General features: G+C 43.8%; 1 protein-coding gene across 1 annotated transcript; it reads right to left on the minus strand.

Annotated features, from left to right (window-relative positions):
• Positions 1-221: 221 nt before the first annotated feature.
• Positions 222-16844, minus strand: LOC105063237 (nuclear RNA export factor 3). The gene is given in 19 exon segments (XM_074358698.1): positions 222-346; positions 10222-10355; positions 10358-10406; positions 10946-11018; positions 11590-11632; positions 11726-11841; positions 11951-12009; positions 12132-12239; positions 12379-12434; positions 12520-12588; positions 12951-12987; positions 14686-14795; positions 14963-15070; positions 15188-15276; positions 15419-15488; positions 15595-15675; positions 15787-15891; positions 15997-16080; positions 16702-16844. Coding segments are annotated over 19 exon segments (1497 nt in total). The 5' UTR covers positions 16786-16844; the 3' UTR covers positions 222-324.
• Between the last annotated feature and the right edge of the window lie 5330 nt (positions 16845-22174).

A 22174-nucleotide genomic window follows, 5' to 3' on the forward strand; every position in this document is an offset into this window, starting at 1 on the left:
TTGGTCTTTTATGTTTGACTCTATTCACTTAGTATAATGGTTTCAAAGATCACATATGCTGTACATGTATCAGTGCTTCATTAATTTCATAGCGGAATAATATTTTGTTGTACGGATATGCCAAATTTTACTTATGCATTTATCAATTGATAGACATTTGTCTCATTTCCACTTTTTGGCTGTTATGAATAATGGTGTTATGAACATTTTGTACAAATTTTTGCATAGACAAATTTTTTTATTTCTCGAGTATGTAACTAGAACTGGAATCACTGGATCATAAGACACCTCAAGGGGTAAGACAACATTACAACTCCAGGTGATTCAACTCCATACTTGGAAAGACCTTGAGGAAAAAAAAAAAAAGAGAAACAGGTAAGACAGAGTCTAGTGAAGCGACCCTAAAAATTGTTATCCTGCTGTAGACCTATTTGTAAAATCCCTTTCAATAATGCAAAAGTGTAAGATACATTGAGAAATTTTATATTTCATTTGAAAGCCCATTGTCTGTAGCACACACTTCCCCATTATCTGACTTGATTGCCATGGGAAGTATTTTACAATTCTAGATTTCAGGTAACTGATAGCATCAGTTGGCAAGGTAATCCTTGTCTGGGGACAAACAAATTAATTTTGTCTTGGGAAGGGAAAACTTTGTCTCCATTTGACCTGCATTTCAACCCTCATGGTGTATAATGTGCCAAAAAGGTAGTTGTTGACTTTGGCAAGCTAGATTTTAGTGGAGGAGTCGGGGGACTTCCTCATTAGAGAAGGGATGAAGACTGAGTTGGAGGGAAGGTCAGGGGATGTGAATTGAGTTCCAAGAATTCATTGCAAGTATTTGGTTGTAAAGTGCAAGAAAAAAAAAAAAATATATATATATATATATATATATATATATATATATATATATATATATATATATATATATATATATATATATATATATATATATATAAAGAGGACAGTAACAAGAGATGTGGACCGAAGTCCATGGCATTAAATGATATTCTAAAATCATCAATTATAAGAGACTTGAGCAGGTTGAAATCTTAATGGGAAGGAGCCATCGCTTCTTAGATTTAACATCTGAACTTACCACACGAGCCTTCCCATCCTTTTCTTCCTTGTTTCCATTCTGGAGAAGCCTGAAACTTACCAAAGGGATAGTGTAGACTTTTTCTTAATGTCTGTTAGACGTATGAATATATGACTGGATGGATACAAGATGTGTCACACAGGTGCTGGGAATTTAAGGATTTTTATCTCCAAGTGTACAGCTCCTCATGCAGATGACTGAAACTCGTGGTGCTGAGTGGGTGAAAGGATGCAGCTTCTCAGAACTCTGCAGCTGATGGCTGCAAGATGGGAGCTCCCAACATCAGTGGTTAGAAGTGGATTTAGGCAGACCAACACACCTTACATCCTGGAGGGATCCACCCCTGATCTGAGCAGGTGAGTTCACAGACAGGCTTGCCTTCCATCTCACGGTCTGCTTGGAAGTGTGTGGTCTAGCTCTTGTGCCATTTGGAAAGACTCAAGAACGAGCAGATCCTACTCCTCTCCATATGTATCAGAGAGATACTGGTAATCCTTCAGGTGTATACAATGTCATTAGGAGCCCCCCAAGTCCACACACACACACACACACACACACATATATACACACAAAACACCTGGAGACCACATGTAGGTAGCAGCCATTGGAGAACGTGCCGGCTCATGTGGTCATCACACACTGTTAGGATGCATATGTCACTAGACCTTTTTGCATTAATAACTAATGACAATGATTAGCAGGACATTTTTGCATACTAAGAATATTTTAAAATAACCTTATTATCCAACTAAGTATGATAACAATAAAATAATTTCTAAGTTCATGTTTTTCAAGCGTAACAATAAAACTATTGAGAATTCCCAGTGTGGGTGTGCATATGGGGAATCCTACAAAGGCTGATTTTGCTGGTGAGGATTTCCATTAGTAGAACATTTTTACAGGTTGATTTATCAGTATGCATCAAAGAATCCAGGCGCCTTTGATCTCCATGCATTTGGAGACTGCTTCTTCAATTAGTCATCCTCAGCATAACACCTGTCCCTCTATTAGACAGAGCATATTCCTTATGTTGTCTGGGAATTCACTTTCAAAAACAAATGACCTAAACATGTTCTCTCCCTCTCTCTCTTTTTTAACAGAATAGGAAATTGACGATGATGTTCACTGACTTGCAGAAATACAGGTAGGACTAACAGCTTAGTATCAGAAGTGAAGATATAGATTTCAGTAGTGACACTGTAGGTCAGCAGAAAAGCAAGACTTACTTGATTACAGTGTGATGTGCAGCTGAGCATCATGCAGTTTGCACTTGGACATATAGGGTGCCAGTCTCTGCTTTTCCACTTAAGAGAAGGATGAACCCCAGCCAGGTGACTTAACCTCTGTACCTTATTGTTTCTCAAGCTACAAAATGATGTGGAGATGTATCCTCTACCCCCCAGGAATGTTGTGGAAAATACATGAGATAGAAAAATGCATTCATTCACAAAAGGTTAAGTCCCCATGGTTTTCTGGGTCAGAGGCCCTGTCCTAATATATGATGTTTAAGTTCCAACCACCTTAAGCCCATCCACAAATGGCTGTTCAAGTGCAAAGTAATGCAAGGACTTTTGCCTACTGAATTCATTCAACACATAGTATGAAAATATCTGTAGTGCAGATTAGAAAGTAATTACTTAGAAATAATTTGTCCCTCCATCCCACCTAAGGTCTCAAAAGTGCTTTCCCAGATGGGATCTCATTAGCTTGTACGTCTGAGAGGCTTTATCCAAAAAATGTCCAGCACAGGGGAAATGACTCTCCTAAGTACCTATGATGTGCCTGGCCACCAGTGATTTATTGCAGTGGTCTTTTGCAAAGCCTATTCTTGCTGGGTTACATTACACACACGTTAGTCTTAAGAAATTAACACAGAAGATAAAAAGTGGGATGGGAAAGTATATGAAATAATGGGAAACAGACTAATAGTTTTCTTTTGCATACCCAATGGAAGTGGTCCAGTCATTGTTTTCCTTTTTCCATAAATTATCTGAGAAATGACTCCAGCACAAAGAAATGACACTGAAGTGAATATATAATGAAAACTTATACACTTCCCTTCCATTTAATATTTCCACATTATTGTCTTATAACCATGCTATTTGAGAATCTCCTTTAAAGAAAGGTCAGGTATAGAATAAGAAGATGACTCATATCTATTGAATACTACATGTATCATATGCTGGACTGACTTGAAATACTTTGTTCCTGCCAGTAATTGTCTAATATGGATATAACTGGCCCCATTTTACAACTGAAGAAAGGCAAACTCAGAAATATTATAACGCAGCCATCATAAAATTTCCCATCTACTTCTCCCATCATGTTTTGCAGCCTCTATTGATCACTGCCTAGAGCGACATTTCATTAAAGATTGCAAAAGTATGATATACTAATTCTTCAATTTCTTCTGCATGTATTAGCTGAAATTATTTTATAAAAGAATCTTCACCTCATCAACTCTTAGGTTATGCGTAGGTATAACATGCACAGGAAAGGTAAGGTGAATATACAATTCTTTTGCAATATTTCCACTTTCTAAAATGAATTGTTCCCTAGGATTCTCAAAGGTGGACAATGAGTTGATTTTGTTGGCTTTTTTGTGTCATTATCAGCTCACAGATGTTTCTATTGTTGACATGTTTTAGTGCACTGTAGTCACTAAAGTTTTTGTTGTTCAAATTGTTCTATCTTTGGCCACTGGCAGCCCCTCAGGTTATGAGTCTTTTTAACATACTTTCTGGTATGAAAGTTCAGTCCAGACTCAACTGGTACAATCCTTAACAAGACCAGAAATCAGGCATTTCTCCAAGGAAGCCTGGTTACTCTTAGTGGGAAATGTGTTTAGAGAATTCAATCTAGGGACTGTAGTTGCCAGTTACTATTGGGTTGCTCATTGTTTCTTGACCTTCTCAGTGCATGGAGCCAATAAATCTATATTTTTAAGAGAATGTACATCATTGGCTTGCATCCTGGGCTTCTCCTCTATTCCTTTATAGGTAAGCATTTTTACCATCTTGTTTTAACCACACACTTTTTAAAAATATAACATGTATTTTAGTTTGCTCTCCTTTTCATAGGTAAAAGTTGTCATATTCTACACCAATGCTTTCCAACAGAAATTTCTGTGGAGATGGAAATGTTCTGTATCTGTACTGTCCATCACAGGAGTCATTAGCTGCCTGAATGCTTTTTCAGGAACTGAACATCTAGCACCTAAAATGTGACAACTGTGACTGAGTAACTGACTTTTAAATTTCATGTCATTTAATATAGATACTTGAGGCTAGTGGCTACCATATCGGACAGCAGTAGCGCTACACACTTTTCTGCACCTGCCTTTTTTCACTGAACAATATACCCTGGAGATGACACCATAGCAGTACAGAGAGGGAGTCTTCATTGCTTTTCATAGCTGCATTTTCCTCTCAGATGCAGATGGACCATAGCTTATTCAACAAGCCCCCTATTGGTCAATGTGTCTTTGTTTCTTGTCTTCTGCTATATGAATTGTTCTGGCAGGAATGGCTTTCTGTTTATGACTTTTTGTCTCCACATTGTTTCTTTGGGATAGATTCTTGGAAGAGATATTTTTGGTTCCAACAGTAAGTATCCTGGTTATTTTATAAATAATATCAAATCCCCTGGCTAGGAGTTGTACCATGTTACATTACCACCAGCAAGGTGACTGTCTGTTTCCTCACAGATTATGTAAATGGTAAGAGGCATCTCAGGTTTTTTTTTCTTTGCATCTCTTATCAAATGTTAGGTTTAGCAGGGATTTTTATATGTTTAAGGAACATTTTTCAGTGAAATGTATCTTTGTATCTAGTGTCCTTTCTCCTTCAGAATGTTCTAATTTGTTTTTCCTTTTTCATAATCTTTCTACTACAAGGTATATAACCTTTGTCTGTGACATAAGTTGTATGCTTCCCAATTTGTAATTTTTAATTTTACCTTGCTTATGGGTTGTTTTTTTTTTTTTGCCATGCAGTTTTTAATGAAATCAGATTGTTTCTGGATTTGAAGTCATATTTAGAAAAATTTCTCTACTACTAATTAATAGAGGAATTTACCGTGGGTGCACATTTGTGGACAGGAGAGAAAGGAATTATATTAGAGTGTCAGGTGTAAAAGGAAACCAGAGAAGAGGTGAGTAGCATGTAAGAAATCTGAAAACCATTTCACTAAGTGAAGAGAATCAGATGTTTGGACCAGAGTCTTGGTCTTGTGTTTGTCTTGATAGCTCAATACCTCTTTTCTGCCTCCTCTGGTTATTGACACAGGCTCCCCTAACAAGTAGAGAAGGTCTTACAGGAAGCAAAAACCCCATGTCACCTCAAATGGACCTGTCAGGTGACTGAATGGATAGAACCACCCTCTTAGAGATAAAACAGATACAGAACCAAATCCGAAATGCACCACTCTGATAGAGCAAAGGACTAAAGAGAAAGCAAAACCTCTAGCTCAAGCCCATGAGAAGAAGCAAGACTGAAACCAACACTGTTTGCCTGGTCCTTTGCTCTCTGTGAGTGAGGTCTGTCAGGAGAAGGTAATAGGCTGTTAGTCCTGTGTAAGAGGGTGGGGGTGTGAGTTAAAGGTGCCACAGTTTCCCAAGCTACAGCCTCTCCCACTCAGCTGCATCATCTCCTGTTTTGATGCTGGATGCCACGATCCAGCATCAGGCTTGGACTGATCTTGCTTGGAATGGAGTCTGAGTTCATACCCCATGGAGTGGGCACTAACATCCATCTTGCTTCCTGTGGGCACTTCCAGTTATGCAGGTCTGGAGGTGAAGGGAGGGGAGGTTGGGATGCAGATAAGGAGTTGGACTGACAGTGCCTGGCACACAGTACATACACAAGACACATGAATAAATTAAGGAGAAACTGGATGGAAACCACACAGATGTCCTTTTAGTCTTTTTATACACATCTTAATTTTTCAAGGAAAGTTAAGACCTTTGAGGAAACTTTTTGCTTCTGTTTATAAAAATGATGTCTTTTTGGGGCGGGGGGTGGGGGTAGCGGTGCGGGCAGAAAGAAAAATCTGTAGAAAATGGAGAGCGTTGCCACCTGGTGACCATTGTCAGAACTGCAGGTGAGAAAGTGAACTGGGGCCTTGGCAAAGAGTGGAGGATAGAAAGGGCTGTGGTGTTTGTTGGTGGGGAGGGAGGTAGCTGAATGGATTCCACCTATGGGCCAAGATGTCTAGACTTCACACACTGGCAGTAATCCTTCTGAATTCGTGCAGAATCTTCAAGTCCTGGGACTGGAAATCCAGCCCCTAAGTGAACTCAGTAGAAAGCTGCATGAGTTCGTTTAGGAATGATTGGTGTGAGTTAGTTTATGAATAACTGATGTGAAAAAGTTTGAGACAAAGAAACATACACAAACACACACACACAGAAAACTGTCAAATAAATTGTCTTGATCTGTTTCACATAAAATAGATAAACAACAAGGATTTACTATTTAGCACAGGGAATTATATTCCATATCTTGTAATAACCTATAGCGGAAAATAATACGAACGAATATATATATATACGTTCTGACCCAAAAGGCCCTGCCCCTAACCTCTGCTTCTATATTGACTGTACTTCTGTGTTAGGACAGAGGCCAGCACAGGGGAAGGGACTCAGTTATATATATGTGTATATATATATATATATATATCTGAATCACTTTTCTGTACACCTGAAATTAACACAGTATTGTAAATCAACTATACTTCAATTTAAAAAAATGCAAAAAAATCTGTTTCTGGTCATTGATAAATACATACTAGTCTTGAATAAAGTTTAGGATTAAAGGAGATAAAACGTAAAAGCCTTTTCATATAGTAGTTGTGTACATGTCAATATCCCACCATTCAGGTTCTCTTTCCAAAGGGCAACAGCTTGAGCTGCTTCCTGGTTCTAGTTCAGCATCTCAGGAGTCAGCCTATCTGTGTGGCCCCCACACCCAGGCCTCTTGGCCCATGGGGCAGGGTTTCATCCCCATCATCATCTTCATGCCCAGTGGGGAGCATGACACAGCCCACATTCCACATCAGGCAAGTTTTCCACTATCAGTCTTTAAACCCTAGAAGTCTGTCATCCAGAGAGCTGCTGATTGGCCTGTGTAGAGGGCAAAGGGTAAACATTTGACCCTGGAAAATTTACTTACTCTGTGAGTCTGAGATTGGCCTCTGTAAATGAGACTAAGGGTACCTACTTCTAGATTTGTTGTAAGAAGAAAAGGAAAAAACCTCAAAGAATATCTAGGACTTTGGGATATATTACTCCCAGCCCACCTTGCCTCTTTTGGCCTATAAAATAGAAAATTTGAAAACGGCATCTGGAAATGCAGCAGCAGGAAGTGAACTTTGGTTCCATCTCGTCATTTCTTTTTACCACATGCTTTCCTGTCTCCTTTTTTTTCATTCTAGTTTGACCAGAAGTAATTTCTTATTGAGACCCAGGAAGAAGAATTAGTACAGAAGAGCAAAGAATAGGAACAGGTCAGCTACACAGAACATGGGAGTCATCAAACCTGTATCCAGTTCCAGACCCATCAACTGAGCAAAGGACCTGGGCTGAGTCCCTTCCCCTGTGCTGGCCTCTGTCCTAACACAGAAGTACAGTCAATATAGAAGCAGAGGTTAGGAGCAGGGCCTTTTGGGTCAGAAGACCAGGATTTGATGCTAGAACTATTACTTGCTGGTTGACCGATCTTGAGCAAGTAACTTATCCATGTGTGTGCTATAATTGTTGGTATCTTTTATTACTGTTATTGTGGGGGTTTTGGCTTTATTAGTATTATTATTATTAATCCTACCACTCAGTCAAAATGTGAATGGTAGGAGTGGTGATTAGCACAAAGTTAGGGATGAACCCAACTGAGGGTGGAGAAATACAGGAAGAGAATAGAGGTGAAGTAAGCAGACAAGCACTGGGCTCTCTCTGGGTGCCAGGCCCTGTGCCGATCCTGTCATGATCCAGGGAAGGTTTTTACCAAGAGCACTCAGCTGCAGACAGCAAGGACCTGGGACGGCTCAGGAAGTCCAGGGCTGAACGACTACGCCCTTATCAGCTTCCTTTTCGCTGAAGGCAGCCAGAGCTGCCCCTTCATTTAGGCTCACCTCCCTGATCTTTGCTTCTGGGTATCGGAAAAGGTCCCCCTGTGGAACCTTCCAGACGTGACCCTGAAGGGCTTTCCTCCTACAATGACACTGTATCTTCCCCAATCCCCAAAAGTTCTCCTGCACACAGGAAAAGGGGGACTCTGAGGTAGGGGAAAAAATGCCTGCCTCTCAGAGGTATGTCATCTCCACATTTTTACCTGACATATTGTACTTCTATAAGTAATGACTTTATAAATTTCCTATACAAAGTCTGTCACACACACACACACACACACATACACACACATGTTGTCAGCTCCGTTGTGATTCTATTTCATCTCCCCATGAAACTGAACACAGTGAATGCTTTTCCAAGGGAATGAATGGACGTGCCCATGTACGTGCACTATGATCTTAATCATCAAGAGGGGCTTTCTGAGTGAGTACCTGAGGGGCCTCGATATCAGAGGAGAGCAAATGACCACTTCTCCAGCCCTGGAGGCCCATCTTCTAAAAGGAAGGCTGCTCTGTGTCCTCCAGAGAGGGCGAGGGATGGAACCTCATCCCATCCTGCCACTCCTCCAGAGAGGTGATTGAGGCTCTGTCAGACTGACTTGGGCATCTGTGACATGGGACTCACAAAACCTTCATCACAGAGAGTCCTGAAGGGTTAATGAGAAAGCCTGGCCAAAGTATATGGCATGTGGTGGGATTTCATTGCCTTCTAAATGTTGGGACACAGAAATAGAAGCTGCCTGAGCCTCAGGACTAAGACAGGCAATGTGAAAAGTCATTCCTCACTGTTTCTCCTAATGAGAGGACAGATACCTTTATGAAGGAAACAAATATCTCTCTGATATGCCTTGAGTTCAAAGTTTTGGAGTCAGAAGGATCTCTAGGTTCTTGGGAGGCTCAGAAGCTCATAAGAGCTGCCCAACATCGTGCCTCTGAGCAGATCCTAATCCAGTTCCCCACGCTGGGAAGACATGTTCGTCTTTGCCTCACCTGGTGAGCTCAGTGAAAGATGGCACCAGGGCAGCAAGGTGTGGTGTTTGCCTAACTGCTGCTCCTGGACTGTTTGGTATGTTGATATATTTAGAGGAAAATTATGGATCCGACCCACAGTCACCAGTGCACGGGTCCTCAGATCATGCATCATCCAGCCATGTCACAGCAGGACTTCAGCCATCTGCTGCCTCCGTGAGAGGCAAAAATCCAAGAATTACTAGCATTTTTGGACACTTAATTGTCCATTTTCTTAATCACTAATAACCAAATATAATTTGATTTTAAATGTATATAATTCCATTAGAGGTGTCTCATTAACTCTCTAGTAGAAATAAGAAGGTAAAAAGAGAAACGAATGTATAGGCAAATTCAGGGAGTTAAAAATGAGATGAGATGGCCCCTTCACATTAGCTTGTACACTTGCTCAACTTTAAAGGCACTGAAGATTTAAAAGTCCCTAATTGGACCCCTCTTCCCCATTCAGCCACAAGCCTCTTTCTCTTTGCCTCTGTCTTTTTCCTTCTCTCTCTCTTTCTTTCTCTCTCTCCCTCTCTGTCTCTCACTGTCTCTCTCTCATTATGAGAGCTAGTTTTCTGTAGATAAATATACAAATATAAATACATGCATAAATATGTAAACACCTGCATAAGTGAAGTTCCAGAATATAATAAAGATGAAAACATTCAAGGGCTATCTTTGGGTGGTATGTTTGGGATGATGATTCCCCCCCCCACGTTTACTGTGATATATAGAGTGGAATGGACCTCATACACAGTGTATCAGGAACACCCAGCTGTCTGTTAATAAAGGGTCAGGGTCCATGAAATTCATAAAAGTAACACCTGCCAGCTCAAAACAACTAGATGGCTTAATATGTACAGAGATAGAAATGATCAGAGTAAAAATGACTGAAATAAACGAGGAAAACGAATTGAATTCAACTTCCCATTAATCATTCCTTTGCTCTTCCCAGCTCCCTCCTATCCCCATGCAAAACCAGCACTCACTTCTGAGACCACTGGAGGTTCATCCCAGAGTGGGTGGAGAACGTGCACACCATTTCCCGCTGCTCTGGGGAGAAGATGAGTGTGAAGCTGGCAGAGGTAGCAGGAATTGGGATAGAGAATGAAGATTCTGAGCCTCACTAGGGGAGGCATCCCTCACAAACAGCTCGTCGTTCACGATGCACAGACTAGAGGAAAAATGGGCCCTCAACAGCTGGACAGATGGACCACCCCACACCCCCAACAACAATCCTGCTCCCACTGCCACTCAGCAACCAGATTCCTTCCACCTTCCTCCTGTGTCTGTCCCCCAGGTTCCTTGGCTGGTACCTATGCCCCTCCCACAAGCCCACCTTTGGGGAGATTATCCACCATCTTCATGACATTTGGACGTTTCCCTGCAACTCAGGGACAGTTTCACGTTTACCCTTTACAACAGCCCAAGGAGTGGACAATCTGAAATCCACTGTCATAGGAAGACACTGAGTCACACAGAGGCCACGTGACTTGACCAAGGTCACATAGCCAATGAGTGCTGGGACCAAGGAGAGAAGCCACATTCCAGTTCCAGAGCCCATGCCCTTCTTAACCACTAGGCTAGACTGCTCCTTGGATCTACCTGCTGGCTTTCCACAGTATTGAGAAAACCTAAGGTGGGCACCACCACATTCCCACACCCCTGAGACCAGGCTGGGACGGGGGTTCCCACCCACCACACGGCACTCACCTGGAAGGGCTGGCAGGGATAGCGATGAAGGTCTGGGTGAAGGCACGAACAGAACCCTGAGACCTTCCTTCCACTTCAACGACAAACAACAAACTTCAGTACCCCCGAGAGCCCCACCTGCTTTACACGCTCACACAGCGGTCTGCAGACAGAGTCTGATGGATACTCATGCTGAGGGGACAGGTGCTCACTGGGGGCCAGGGTGTCGGGAATGCGGAGGGCAGCTATAGGAGCAACCTGCTGCCGGTGGCAGGACCTCTACTGTGCGCGGGCCCGTGACAACCACTTCACCAGTTCATTGATGCATTTGTCACTGCTGCCCAAGACATGGATGCTAATACCTCATTTTGCAAATGAGGAAACTGAGAGGTTAAGTAATGGTCCCAGGATCTCAGAGGAAGGCTCTGGGATGAGAGCCATCAAACTCCACAGCCTGTGTCCCTAACGCCCAGGGTGTGCGGGGCAGACAGGCATGAACGCAGGTCAGACCTGGGTCCTTTGTGGGAAGAGCGAGGGCTGGAGAACACAGAGGGGCCGGGAAGGGAAGGAGAGGGTTCGGGGTGGCTGGGAGGGTGCTGAGAGGGAGCCCGGCCAGGGGGTTGGAGCAGTGGGGCATCTGGGGACGGGGGTCTACACACACTCACCTTCCTTGAACACCCCGTTGACAGAGAAGCAGAGCATCGTGTTCTGAAAGGGAAGAGCCCAGGCGCTCAGTCACCACCTAAACCTCCTACCCACCTGCGGCTCCCGGTCCTGCCCAAGGTGGAAGCAGGCGCTCACCGTGTGGAGCCACATGTCCACCACGAAGGAGCTGAGGTCATGCTGAGTTTTGGGCAACAGGCAGAGGGAGCGCACAATGTCACGTTTTGTGTGTTTCAGCAGCTGGACCCGCAGGTCTGTGGGGGGAGGAGAAGCGAGGGAAGGTCAGGGGCTGCCATGCCCTGGGCCCTAGGACTGACCCCTTCCCGCCCCCTTTCCCGCCCCGCCTCCTCGTCACACACTCACAGGGGTCCTTGAGCTTCTTCATATTCCTGCTGTCCTTGACGTACTCCCACAAGCTGCTCCTGGGAGAAAAAGAGAAGCAGGAGGAGGTGGGCCGGCCCCAGTGTGGGGGTTTGCAGGAGCTGCCCTGCGTCTGCTGGGGAGCCACACGGCCCAGGAGCAGAGTGTGAGCTGTGATACTCACGGGGCTGGGTCCTCGGGGTTGAAGGGAATGGTCAGGGAGAAGCAGGCCTCGTCGTGATAAGCACCCAGGAGATCCTGTCGGTCTCCAGAGTCGTGGATCAAGTAATACCTGTTGGGGAGCCATGAGCACAGTCTGTCTCTGTGGTCCGGACCTCAAATGAGGCTTGGAAACTCCCGTGAGCAGAGCTGAGCTTGGGTGGCCTCAGCTGTCCCAGCCCTCCCCTTCCTCAGGTTGCAGCAGTACTCACTGCTGCAGGAATTGCAGGATCAGACTCTTCAGCTCATCAGATCCAAAGAAGCTTCCCTGGAATCAAAACAGTCCTCAACACCAGGGCTGATACCCTCTCCTCACGCACCACCCAAAGCCCTGCTTGATTCTCCGTGCTCACCTCGCAGGCTGGTAAGCTCTTATGGGTGTCCACACCTAACTTAGCTGGTGGGGGTGTCTCCTGGCCATCCTGTGAGAAGGAAGAGGAAGTCAGTGGTGCAGACCAAGAGGCACTTCTGGACGATCAAGGAAAAGGACGGGCCCAGGAGGGTGAGGGTCAGAGGTCAAGTGCGGAAGTGCCCTGGAAAATCTGAGGGCAGGACTACACTTCAGGTCATCACCCTGAGGTCCCTGAAGGCTGTGGCAGACGTGGTCGAAGAAGACCCAGAGCTGTTGTGAGCTTCCCACAGAGGCTGTACCCTCCCCCTGCCCCCAGAACGTTTAAGGGTCAGGTTCAAAAATGGAACTCAGGCAAGACCTAAAGGGTTCAGAGTAGTTTGTGGGCGGTGTCAGTGTCAGCTAGAGGAGTCAGTGATTGAGGAATACACTTACCAAGCGTAATAACTTGGGGAACAATTCCAGGATGGAGCTGCCAAGATGAAAAGTCAGTGAAACTGGAAAGCGGTCTCTTCTCACGGGAGCAAGTACACTTACAGCAGACACAGTCCAGTGTGTCCACCTACACTTCCCGGCCCTGGGCACCGCCCCCAAGGACTGATGCACCAGAAGAGTGTTCCCTACCTGCCTGCCTCCCTCCATCCCTCTCCTTCCACTCTTTCCCTCCTGGGTACCTCCCACCTAGACTGCCCTGACTCTGTTCTCCAGGTGCCACAAGAAGCAACAAGGAAGCAGGCTTCCTTCCCCTCCCTCCCTTCCTGCAGGTCCCCACTGTAGGCTTTGGAGGGAAGAGGGAATGAGGTTGGAGCCAGGGGCTCTTCATCCTTCCTGGGGGTCCTGCATCCTGCCAACACAAGGACACCCACCAGGGATGGCCCAGGATGCTGGGCCAAGGAGGTTAGTGAGGCAGGGAGGGAAATGGAGGGGGATTAAGACAAAAAAGGAGTGAAGGATGAAGAAGAGAAGACAGAGACATAGGGGCATAGCGACAAGGGAGAGAGAGAAAGCAAAGTGAAGGGAAGGGAAAGAACCTCTCCCATGGTTTGGGGTGGGGGATCAGGGAAGAATAGAGAAGAAAGGGGAACCGTCTCCCCTGCTGCAGCCCTTTCCTTCACCTGCCCCCGAATGTCCCAGGCACCCGTGGTAGGGATGGTAACCATGCACATGTTGGGCTGGGGGCCTGCTGGATGCTGGTTGAGTCTCTGTCACCTGTGTGAGCTCAGTCTGAGCTTGGCATGGGAAACAGCAGCCACAGGGGCAGACCTTCCCCAGAAGGAGTAAAGGGTCAGCTCCCAGGTGAGTATGGGGCTGAGTGAGGGTCTATGCCCCCCTCTCACGAGCACCGTCTTCTCTCATGGCGGTCCCTGCACCTATCTTATTGGTTCTTTATCTGAGGATTCATATCCATGTCAGGCTACTCAGGGCTCCTCTGAAGGACCATGCAAGATGATGTGACGTGTGTTGGGATGGAAGGGCAAGTGTCCCTGAGAGGCCTGTCCTTCTGTCTCCTCCACCACCTCTGCCCTCTGCCTTTCACTTCCCCTCGGGAAGCCCTCTACTCACTGTCTGCGGCCAACTTCTGGCCCCTTAACTCAGGAACCCTGCTTTTTCCCCCAAGAAGGGCCCAGCTCCTGGCATTAGTCCAAAGTAATGGATGTCATGACAGGAGCCACCATGTCCTTACACTCAGTATGGGGCAGGAAAACCATCAAGTCAGCCTTGGACAAGTGGGGAGACCCATTTGGTTCAAGGAAAGACGAGCCTCTCTCAGAACAGGGGAGGAAAGCCCTCTCTAAGTATGAAAGAGGAAGGCCTGTCTCAGCATGTGGATCTAGGCTGGAGGACTCTTCTCAGTCCACAGCACCAGCATCTGGCTCAAGGCTGCTGACTCATGGTCCTGGTGAGGAGAGGGGGTCCTGCTTCCCCTACGACATTCTTGGGATGGCATATTAGAGAATGCTGGGTACAGAGAAGTGGGAAACGTACCTCAGACCAGAACAAGTGAGCAGATCAGAAGAAGGGAAAGAGATCTCTAAGCACAGATGAAGGACACAGAGAGGAGAGCATAGAACCTGTGGCCCTCCCACAGGACCAGGACTGCTGCCTCTTGCAAACAGGCACTGTCAGGAGTAGCTCAGGCTCCCAAGAAATGACAGACGGTATAACTGACCTTATGTTGGCTGACTTATCAGGAAAGGTGGTGCACAGGGCATTTCTGTCTGTGCAAATAAATTCTGGTTCCAATCTCTGGCCCTTGTCCAACTCCCCTGAAGACTTTACCTGTAATTATGTGGAGGAACCACATGAACCAGAGAAAGAGAGCCAGGATGGTACTACACCCCCAGTCGTTCCTTCCTTTTCCAACAAATCCACTTCCCTTCCTCTGTCACCTTCCCATGAGCCCTCCCATCTCCTCTTCAAAGAGGGATCTGGGTACCACACCTCACCTCACTGCTGGAGACGTTCAAATTCTTGATGTCAGAAGCATTCTGTATAGCGTCAGACTGGCCACCCAGCTGGCAGAGTCTCTTGTTGCTCAAATCCAAGGACAAAATCTATGATGGAGGAAGAGAGTGAGGACCCCAACAGGGGATGTTCGAGGCCAATCTGCCTCTTCTGCCTAATCTGTCCCACCCTCACCATCAGTCCCAACATTGGGCCTAAGTCCTCACCTTGGGCATGTTCTCTCCACGGATCTGCAGAGGGGCAGGCATGCGATATCTCGGATTCCGTGGCATTTCAACATTACAGGTCATCAAGCCTCCAGGAAGCCAACAGGAGGGAAACAGAAAGCTGAGAGGGTCCTGCCTGCACCAACCCCTCCCAGAGTTACAATCCCGAAGGCCTTTCCCAGGCAGACCCCTCTGCCCTCACCTGCCCTAGAATTACTGCTATAGCCATACCAGATCCAAAGCAGAGTCTCTGGCTGTTAAGAAATGCCTGGGAGGCATCAAACAGTTTGTTCATGGTCAGCTGCAGAGTTAAAGACGGGGTTCAGTGGCTCTGAGTCTGAGGTGTTGATTGGGGGGCAATAGGTGGATCTGGCTGTGGGGCAGAACTTGCGTTCAGTCTGCATTACCTTTATCTGCTCCACCTTTTCTGACTGCAGCTCCTTCCGCATAGAATAGGGTGCATCACAGGGGTCAACAAAGACAGATATCTGTAGAGAGCATAAGAGGGTCTGGGTAAGCACCAGAAATCTGAGCCTTGGGATCAAGCAAGACCATGCCCCTGCCCTGCCCTCTTGCTCCCAGGTGCCCTTGACACACACCCTTTCATTGTTGTCAGTGCAAATCTTGCCACTGACATTCTTCAGAGCAAAGGCAATGTTGGCATTCTCAACAAAGAACTGGGCCTGCATTTTCTTATAATGAAACTACAGGGAGTGACAAGAGAAAGAGAAAATGAGACCAGAGTCATTTCTCATCTGGACCATCCATCTACCCCGTTTCCTCTCATTGGCCTCGACGTCCTCTCTTACTTCAACTGGGGTGAAGGGGACACTGCAGTGCTTCTGAATCAAATTCAGCAGCCACTTCTCCTCATATTTTATGCCAAATGGAATCTGGGGGGCAAAGAAAAAAATGGGAGAGGAAATTGATACAATAGAATATAAGTTTAAGATAAGACCCAACCAGGTCTTCCTTTCAGACTTTTTTTTCAAGCTTTAAATAATTTTTTTACGCTAGGTCGGTATTTGTTATTGCTAAATTTTGTACCAGATGTGGATTTCCTAAATAACGTTTCTCCCCTCAAACACTTTTCTTGAAATAATCAACTTAATATGCTTAACACGTACTTCTTTTTGTAAAGTTCCAAGAGACCCTACCTAAGGCAGACCTGGCCTGCCCCTCTGACAAGGACCCCAGAGACACAGCCTCCTCCCACACTCAGCCTGAGCCAAACTGAGCTTTGTGGTATGAAGTTGCTCCATCTTGACAGTAGTTTCCTCCTTTGCTTTTAGACAACCTCTCCCATGCTCCCTGCAGTCAGTCTGTTCCCTTCATTCATATTGCTTCTCTGAATCTTCTCTTACATGGCCTAGGATGTTAACTTCTAATAATAACAAGACACATAACCAACTCCTCTGCCCCAGAAAAGTTCATACCATCTCTACCCGATTCCAACACAACTCCCTCTGTTCACCTTCTTCTACGTATTAGGTCCATTTAGTCAGGACACTCACTGTGATCTTGAACCAGCTTCCCATGGTCTCAGCCCGCCTGCTTCTCTCCACTCTTCTCTCTGGAGGCTTCTCCTCTGTCTCCATGTTAACATGAGTTTGGTCTCCTTCCTGAAAATTGCCTCTCCAATGAGAGGGTGGAATGGCATAGGGAGCACTGTGGGGAAGTGGAGACAAGAAAGTGGTCCATATATGCTCAGAAAGTCTTGTAAACATTTTCCCCAATGATACCAGAGCTACAATAAAGTTTACTTAATCATGAACCTGATCCTGTCATTCCTCACTCTTCCAGATTGGAGAGAAGAATGACATATTTAACTACAGGGTTTTATTTTTCCTTGGTTGGTCCACATCAGCCATGCTGACTGGTCACTTACTATCTTCCTTGAGTGCTCATGTGAGCATCACTTGTTACTGAATCTTTATCCTGCTGCTGCTGGGAAGTGACTGGTTCAAGCCACTCGTTGCATCTCCTTCGGTATGTACCCCAGCATCTTACTCTTCTTTGTAAAGGGTTCCCTTGGTCAGTGGGCTCTGAAATTGAGAACGACATATCGATGGTCCCAATATAAGAGTCCTTCGGGAATATCACGCTTAATGAAGAAATATCACTGATTTTTATAATTAAATAGAAGTTCCACTTCTCGGGAGATGAGAGGTGGGGAGCATTCATGGTCAAGAAGAGAACAAGCACAGAAGAAAGGGTTTGGATCTAGAGTTTAATCTGTGATGTTAGTCCCTGCTCTGCCCTGTTCAGACTTGGGTGACCTGGGACAAGTGGTTGTTCATTTTTAACTCTCAAGTCTCTCCTCTGCTTGGGGGGGGGGGCAGTAGAATCTACTCTGAAGTCTGTGCTGTGACGGCTCAAGGGTCAAAGGTGATTCACCTGCCTAACAGAAGAATTACAGAAATGAAAGAGAAGTCTGACAAAAAGATCCAGAATGAAGCCTGAAGAGACATAACTGGAGAATACCAAAGGTGAGGGGAAGAGAATTAAAGGAGATGTAGTGATCATACTTAACACGTGGTTAATGTGAGTCCCAGAAAGGACAGGGAACAGTAGAGAAGTATTAGGAGAGATCTTTTGAGAAATTTCCGAAAGTAACAAGCTAGCAAGTCAGCATAACGATATTAGTAGGAGAAGAAATATGCTTCAAGGAAAAACATTCCTAAAGAGAAGACATTCATTTCATCATCGTGTAACAAATACTAGGAAAATTTGTGACCAGAAGACTCAAACTAAAAGAAGTATTACAGGTTCTTCACTGGGCAGAAGAAAGAGGATCCCAGGTGGAGGCACATATACAGAAAGAAAGACTAAGGACATTTGTGAATATGTAGGCAAATTTAAATGGGTATTGACTATGTAACACAATGATAGTAATTTCATTTAGGGGGCTAAATATATATAGAATTAAAATGCATGACAACAAATTTGGAGAGAATATATAGAATCAGTGTTTCAAGGTCCCTTAAAATGTCTGAATAGTTTTAAAGAACTAACTAACGTTAGACTGTGAAAAGGCAAAAATGTGCACTGTAATCTGAAGGGTAAACACTGCAAGGAAGGATATTTAACTAGATAGCTGCATGATATTTAACTAGGTAACAACAAATAGTTACAAAATATTCATCATTTAAAAAGAAAGGAAAGTAAAAGGAATTAGGAGAGGTAAAAATTAATATACAGAAATATAGTATATGTAAACCAAATTACACCTATTTTTACTTTAAAAGTTTCAGACTAAGTATTCCAAATAGAAAGATATTATCAGATGGACAAGAAACCTTCCATCAAATGCTGCTTAAAATAAGAGACACATGCAAAATTAAATCATCTAGAAAATTTGAAAATTAAAAAAATTACAAAATGTCTATCTTTTCCTACAGAAACTTGTATAACCATATTAGTGAAAGAAAAGATACACTTTAAAGAAAAAAAAAAACATTACTAGAAGAAAAAGAGAGAGGTTTCCTTATGATAAAAGTTCAATGCAATAGGAAAATATTAATACAAAATCATAAATTTGTATGCATATCTTAAAACAGAGCCAAAATAGGCAAAGCAAAAACTGACAGAAATAAATCGAGAATGGACATATCCACAGTCACAGTGGGAAATTTTAAGACAGCCCACTGAGTGACACATAAAATGGCAGACAGAAACTCAGAGGGACATTTTTAAATGTGAGTTAAATAAATTAACAAGTGTATTTGACATAGAACAATGCACAATAACAACTATTCATCAAACATTCGAGAATAGATTGTATGCCGGGCAATAAACCAAACCTTAGGAAGCCTCTGTGGGCTAATACAATTTATCCTGACTAGTTACCGTAAGAGTCAATGTAACGGTGGGTTTCCTGCCCCTCCCCCACCTCTAGTACAAATCCAAAAACTGTTAGTTTACACCAACTCCACCCCTCACCTAGGTGACCCTCCCTACTCTCCACACACTAGGCCAGAGAAGATCACATAACTCAGGCCTGTTCTTAACCAGGGACAAAAATTCACCTCAGCCGTGACCACTTCCATGGCGGGGATGGACGGGCGGGTGGGGGGCCGGGTCCAGAACCAGCGTGGGTGTGCCAGAGCCCTCTTGGCCCATTTCCTCAGGGGAGTGAAAAGTAGTCAGTCTGGGCCCTCTCCACCCCTTCTCTAAAGGGAGGTGGGTAGGTGGGTGTCTTGCGGGTTTGGGTCGGGGAGAGAACCCAGAACCCCTCGTGCCCTGTGGGGATCAGGACAAGACACCACGCTGACCAACTCACCCATGGTGTGTCCTGAAGGCAATGATCTGTCACCACTGTCCTCACAGGTTGCTTGTGAAGAGAATCCTTGGGTCTGGAGCTAAAGGTCTCGAGAATATCAAGGACGGCTTCAGAGGAAGTTGAGAGCCGGCCCCTAACCACCTTGTCAGAACCAGACAAACAAGATGGAGTCCAAACAGGAAGTCTCTTCCCCCAGGGGCATAGAGAGGAGATCCCTGGGGGCCAGAGAAGAGCTAACTTCCGGTAATTACTGCCCCCTGAGTTTGCTACCAGGCAACACCCAGGAAAGTGTTTCCAACTGAAATAACCTTGCAGATGAGGCCAACTAGAGTCAAGAGGCTTAGGCAATCCAGGTACTTGTGGCTACAAACACAAGGAACACTATGCCAGACTATATCAACTGCATTACATTGTGTTCCTTCATTCTGCAAATCCAGAGAACTCTGAGTACCAGAGGTAGGCCAGGCTCTATACTTGCTACATTGCATCTGTTCTTTCATGTACTCCTCACAAGGAGACCCTGATAGTCGAAACACTAGCTTTCTAATGTTGCTAAGACTTAATGAAGTGCCAGAACTTGTCTAGAGTCATTGAGATGCTACCTGAAGGAACAGAGACTGGAATTGAGCTTCATGGAGTGGGGTCGACTTCTCCATGCATAGCTTTACTAAATTCTTGCTGTAATATGGGGGAGTTTCTTAAGTTAGCACACAGTAACAGAATTTTCTGAAAAGAGTTAATGGCTGGAATTAACTCCAGCCCATCTCAAACAGATAATACCAAAACAAAAACAAAACACAAGAAAACAGTCCTGGAGAATGTAAAGGAAATAACAGAGTTTTGTGGCTCACTCTAATGACAGTGAAAGAAAACAAATCATGTATTTTCCTTAATTAAAATAAATGGTGCTCTACACTGGAATTTGACACAACATTGTAAAACGACTATAACTCAATTAAAAAAATGCTTTAAAAAATGTGTCTATGTAGTTAGATGCCCCTAGTGGTCAGAGCCAGAATTGTAGCCCTGAAAGTTCAGGACCAGAGAGGTTTCAAGGCAGAGGGAAGGAAGGAGGAGCTTGTGCTCCAGCGCATCAGCCAGAACATTCTGGAATTTCCCACTACTTCCTGGAATCTTCCACCCCTTGTCCACAATCCCTTCCTGGATCTCTATGCCCCAAGAGAAGTCCAGTCACTGAGAAAGGTGAAGAAAAATCTGCATATGAGATTGTGAACATTTTGGGTAAAAGAAATGTAAGACAGAAATGTACACACCACACAGATAAACTGTGAAGTCTAAAGTTGAATTTTTTTAAATTTTTATAAAAGAATATCATGTGAACATTTTGATAACATGGAAAATATACATGAAATTTTTTGTCAGTGGGGTATTAGATATTTTCAAGTGTACCTCTCAACAAATTAGCCTAATCACAAAATATTAAATATTAAAATGTACACTTACAAAGTGAAATTATTCTGTACCTTACCTTGCAGCTATATGATCACCTCACCGTGACTGACAGATACCCAAGAAATCCAATGTAAAAGGACAGGTGCACATTTTCCAGATGTGTTTCTCTTTAGGTAATGTGTAGAATACCTTAAAGAATTTTTGTAGGTATGCAGTTCTAGATACATCCTTTTTAAAACTTGCAGTTACATAAGTAATTTTCTGCAAATTGATTTTTTTTTCTTATTATGACATCTTCAGATTTTAGTTTCTTCAGGTTTGTGGTTTGGCATCTTTCCAGATCTTTATTGAAGAAGCATTTTGCTTTTTAGGTGAACTATTTGTGGTTATCTTTTGCCCCTTTCTCTACTGATTAACAAAAATATATCTTGTTCTTGCACATGAGCACAAAATCTGCAACATTGTTTGAAATATTGTCCCCCAGATTTTCAATCTTTTCATTTTTTTCTTTTCACAGTACAAAAATTCCTTTAGTTTTCATGAATTTTTTAAAATTTAAAAATAACACAGTTATGATGAGAAGTGAATAATACTTAGATTGCATCAAATACTAGTCCACCTGGAATTCAAGATTCAAAGCCTTGATGACTTCAGGGCACAATGGAAAAGAGCTTTGGGCCAAATTCTACACTTGTGAGTAAAGGAGAAAATACTTGAATATGTGTTTGCTTATAAGAGATACGATGTAAAGTGCCTCTGGCCTAAATTAATTCTGTAAGTGATCATTTCCATCCATCCATGGAGGTTAATTTCCTCTGCTTCACCTGAGCCCCACACAAACCCCCCAGAACAGTTCAACCCCTGTGGCCCTATATCCAGGCCTCCAGTCTTAAGGCAGTGAATTTCTTCTCCATCATCTTCAAGACCAAGACATGGAGGAGAGGGTTGTTTGACTATTACCCTATCAGCATGACATTGACACCAGAGGAATTTAAAAACAGGTATGTGACCTTCAAAAGCCTTTTAACTCTGTTACAAATTTAGAGAAATTGAAGGGAAGTTAGGAAAAACCCTTGCCTATCCCAAACAAAAACGTCACATATAAAGGAATGCAAATTATAGGAAAAATCTCTAATATACTAGTATGTAAATTAATCTGATTAATAAAAGTGTCATTCAAAGTCTACTGAGATAACTTAAATAAGAATTATGCATTGCAAACATATAAAGATTAAACAAGTAGAAAAACAATTACAAATGTATGTAAACATGTACACATATTTACATAGGCA

The sequence above is a fragment of the Camelus bactrianus genome, chromosome X (assembly GCF_048773025.1).
Source record: "Camelus bactrianus isolate YW-2024 breed Bactrian camel chromosome X, ASM4877302v1, whole genome shotgun sequence".
Classification (NCBI taxonomy): Eukaryota; Metazoa; Chordata; class Mammalia; order Artiodactyla; family Camelidae; genus Camelus; species Camelus bactrianus.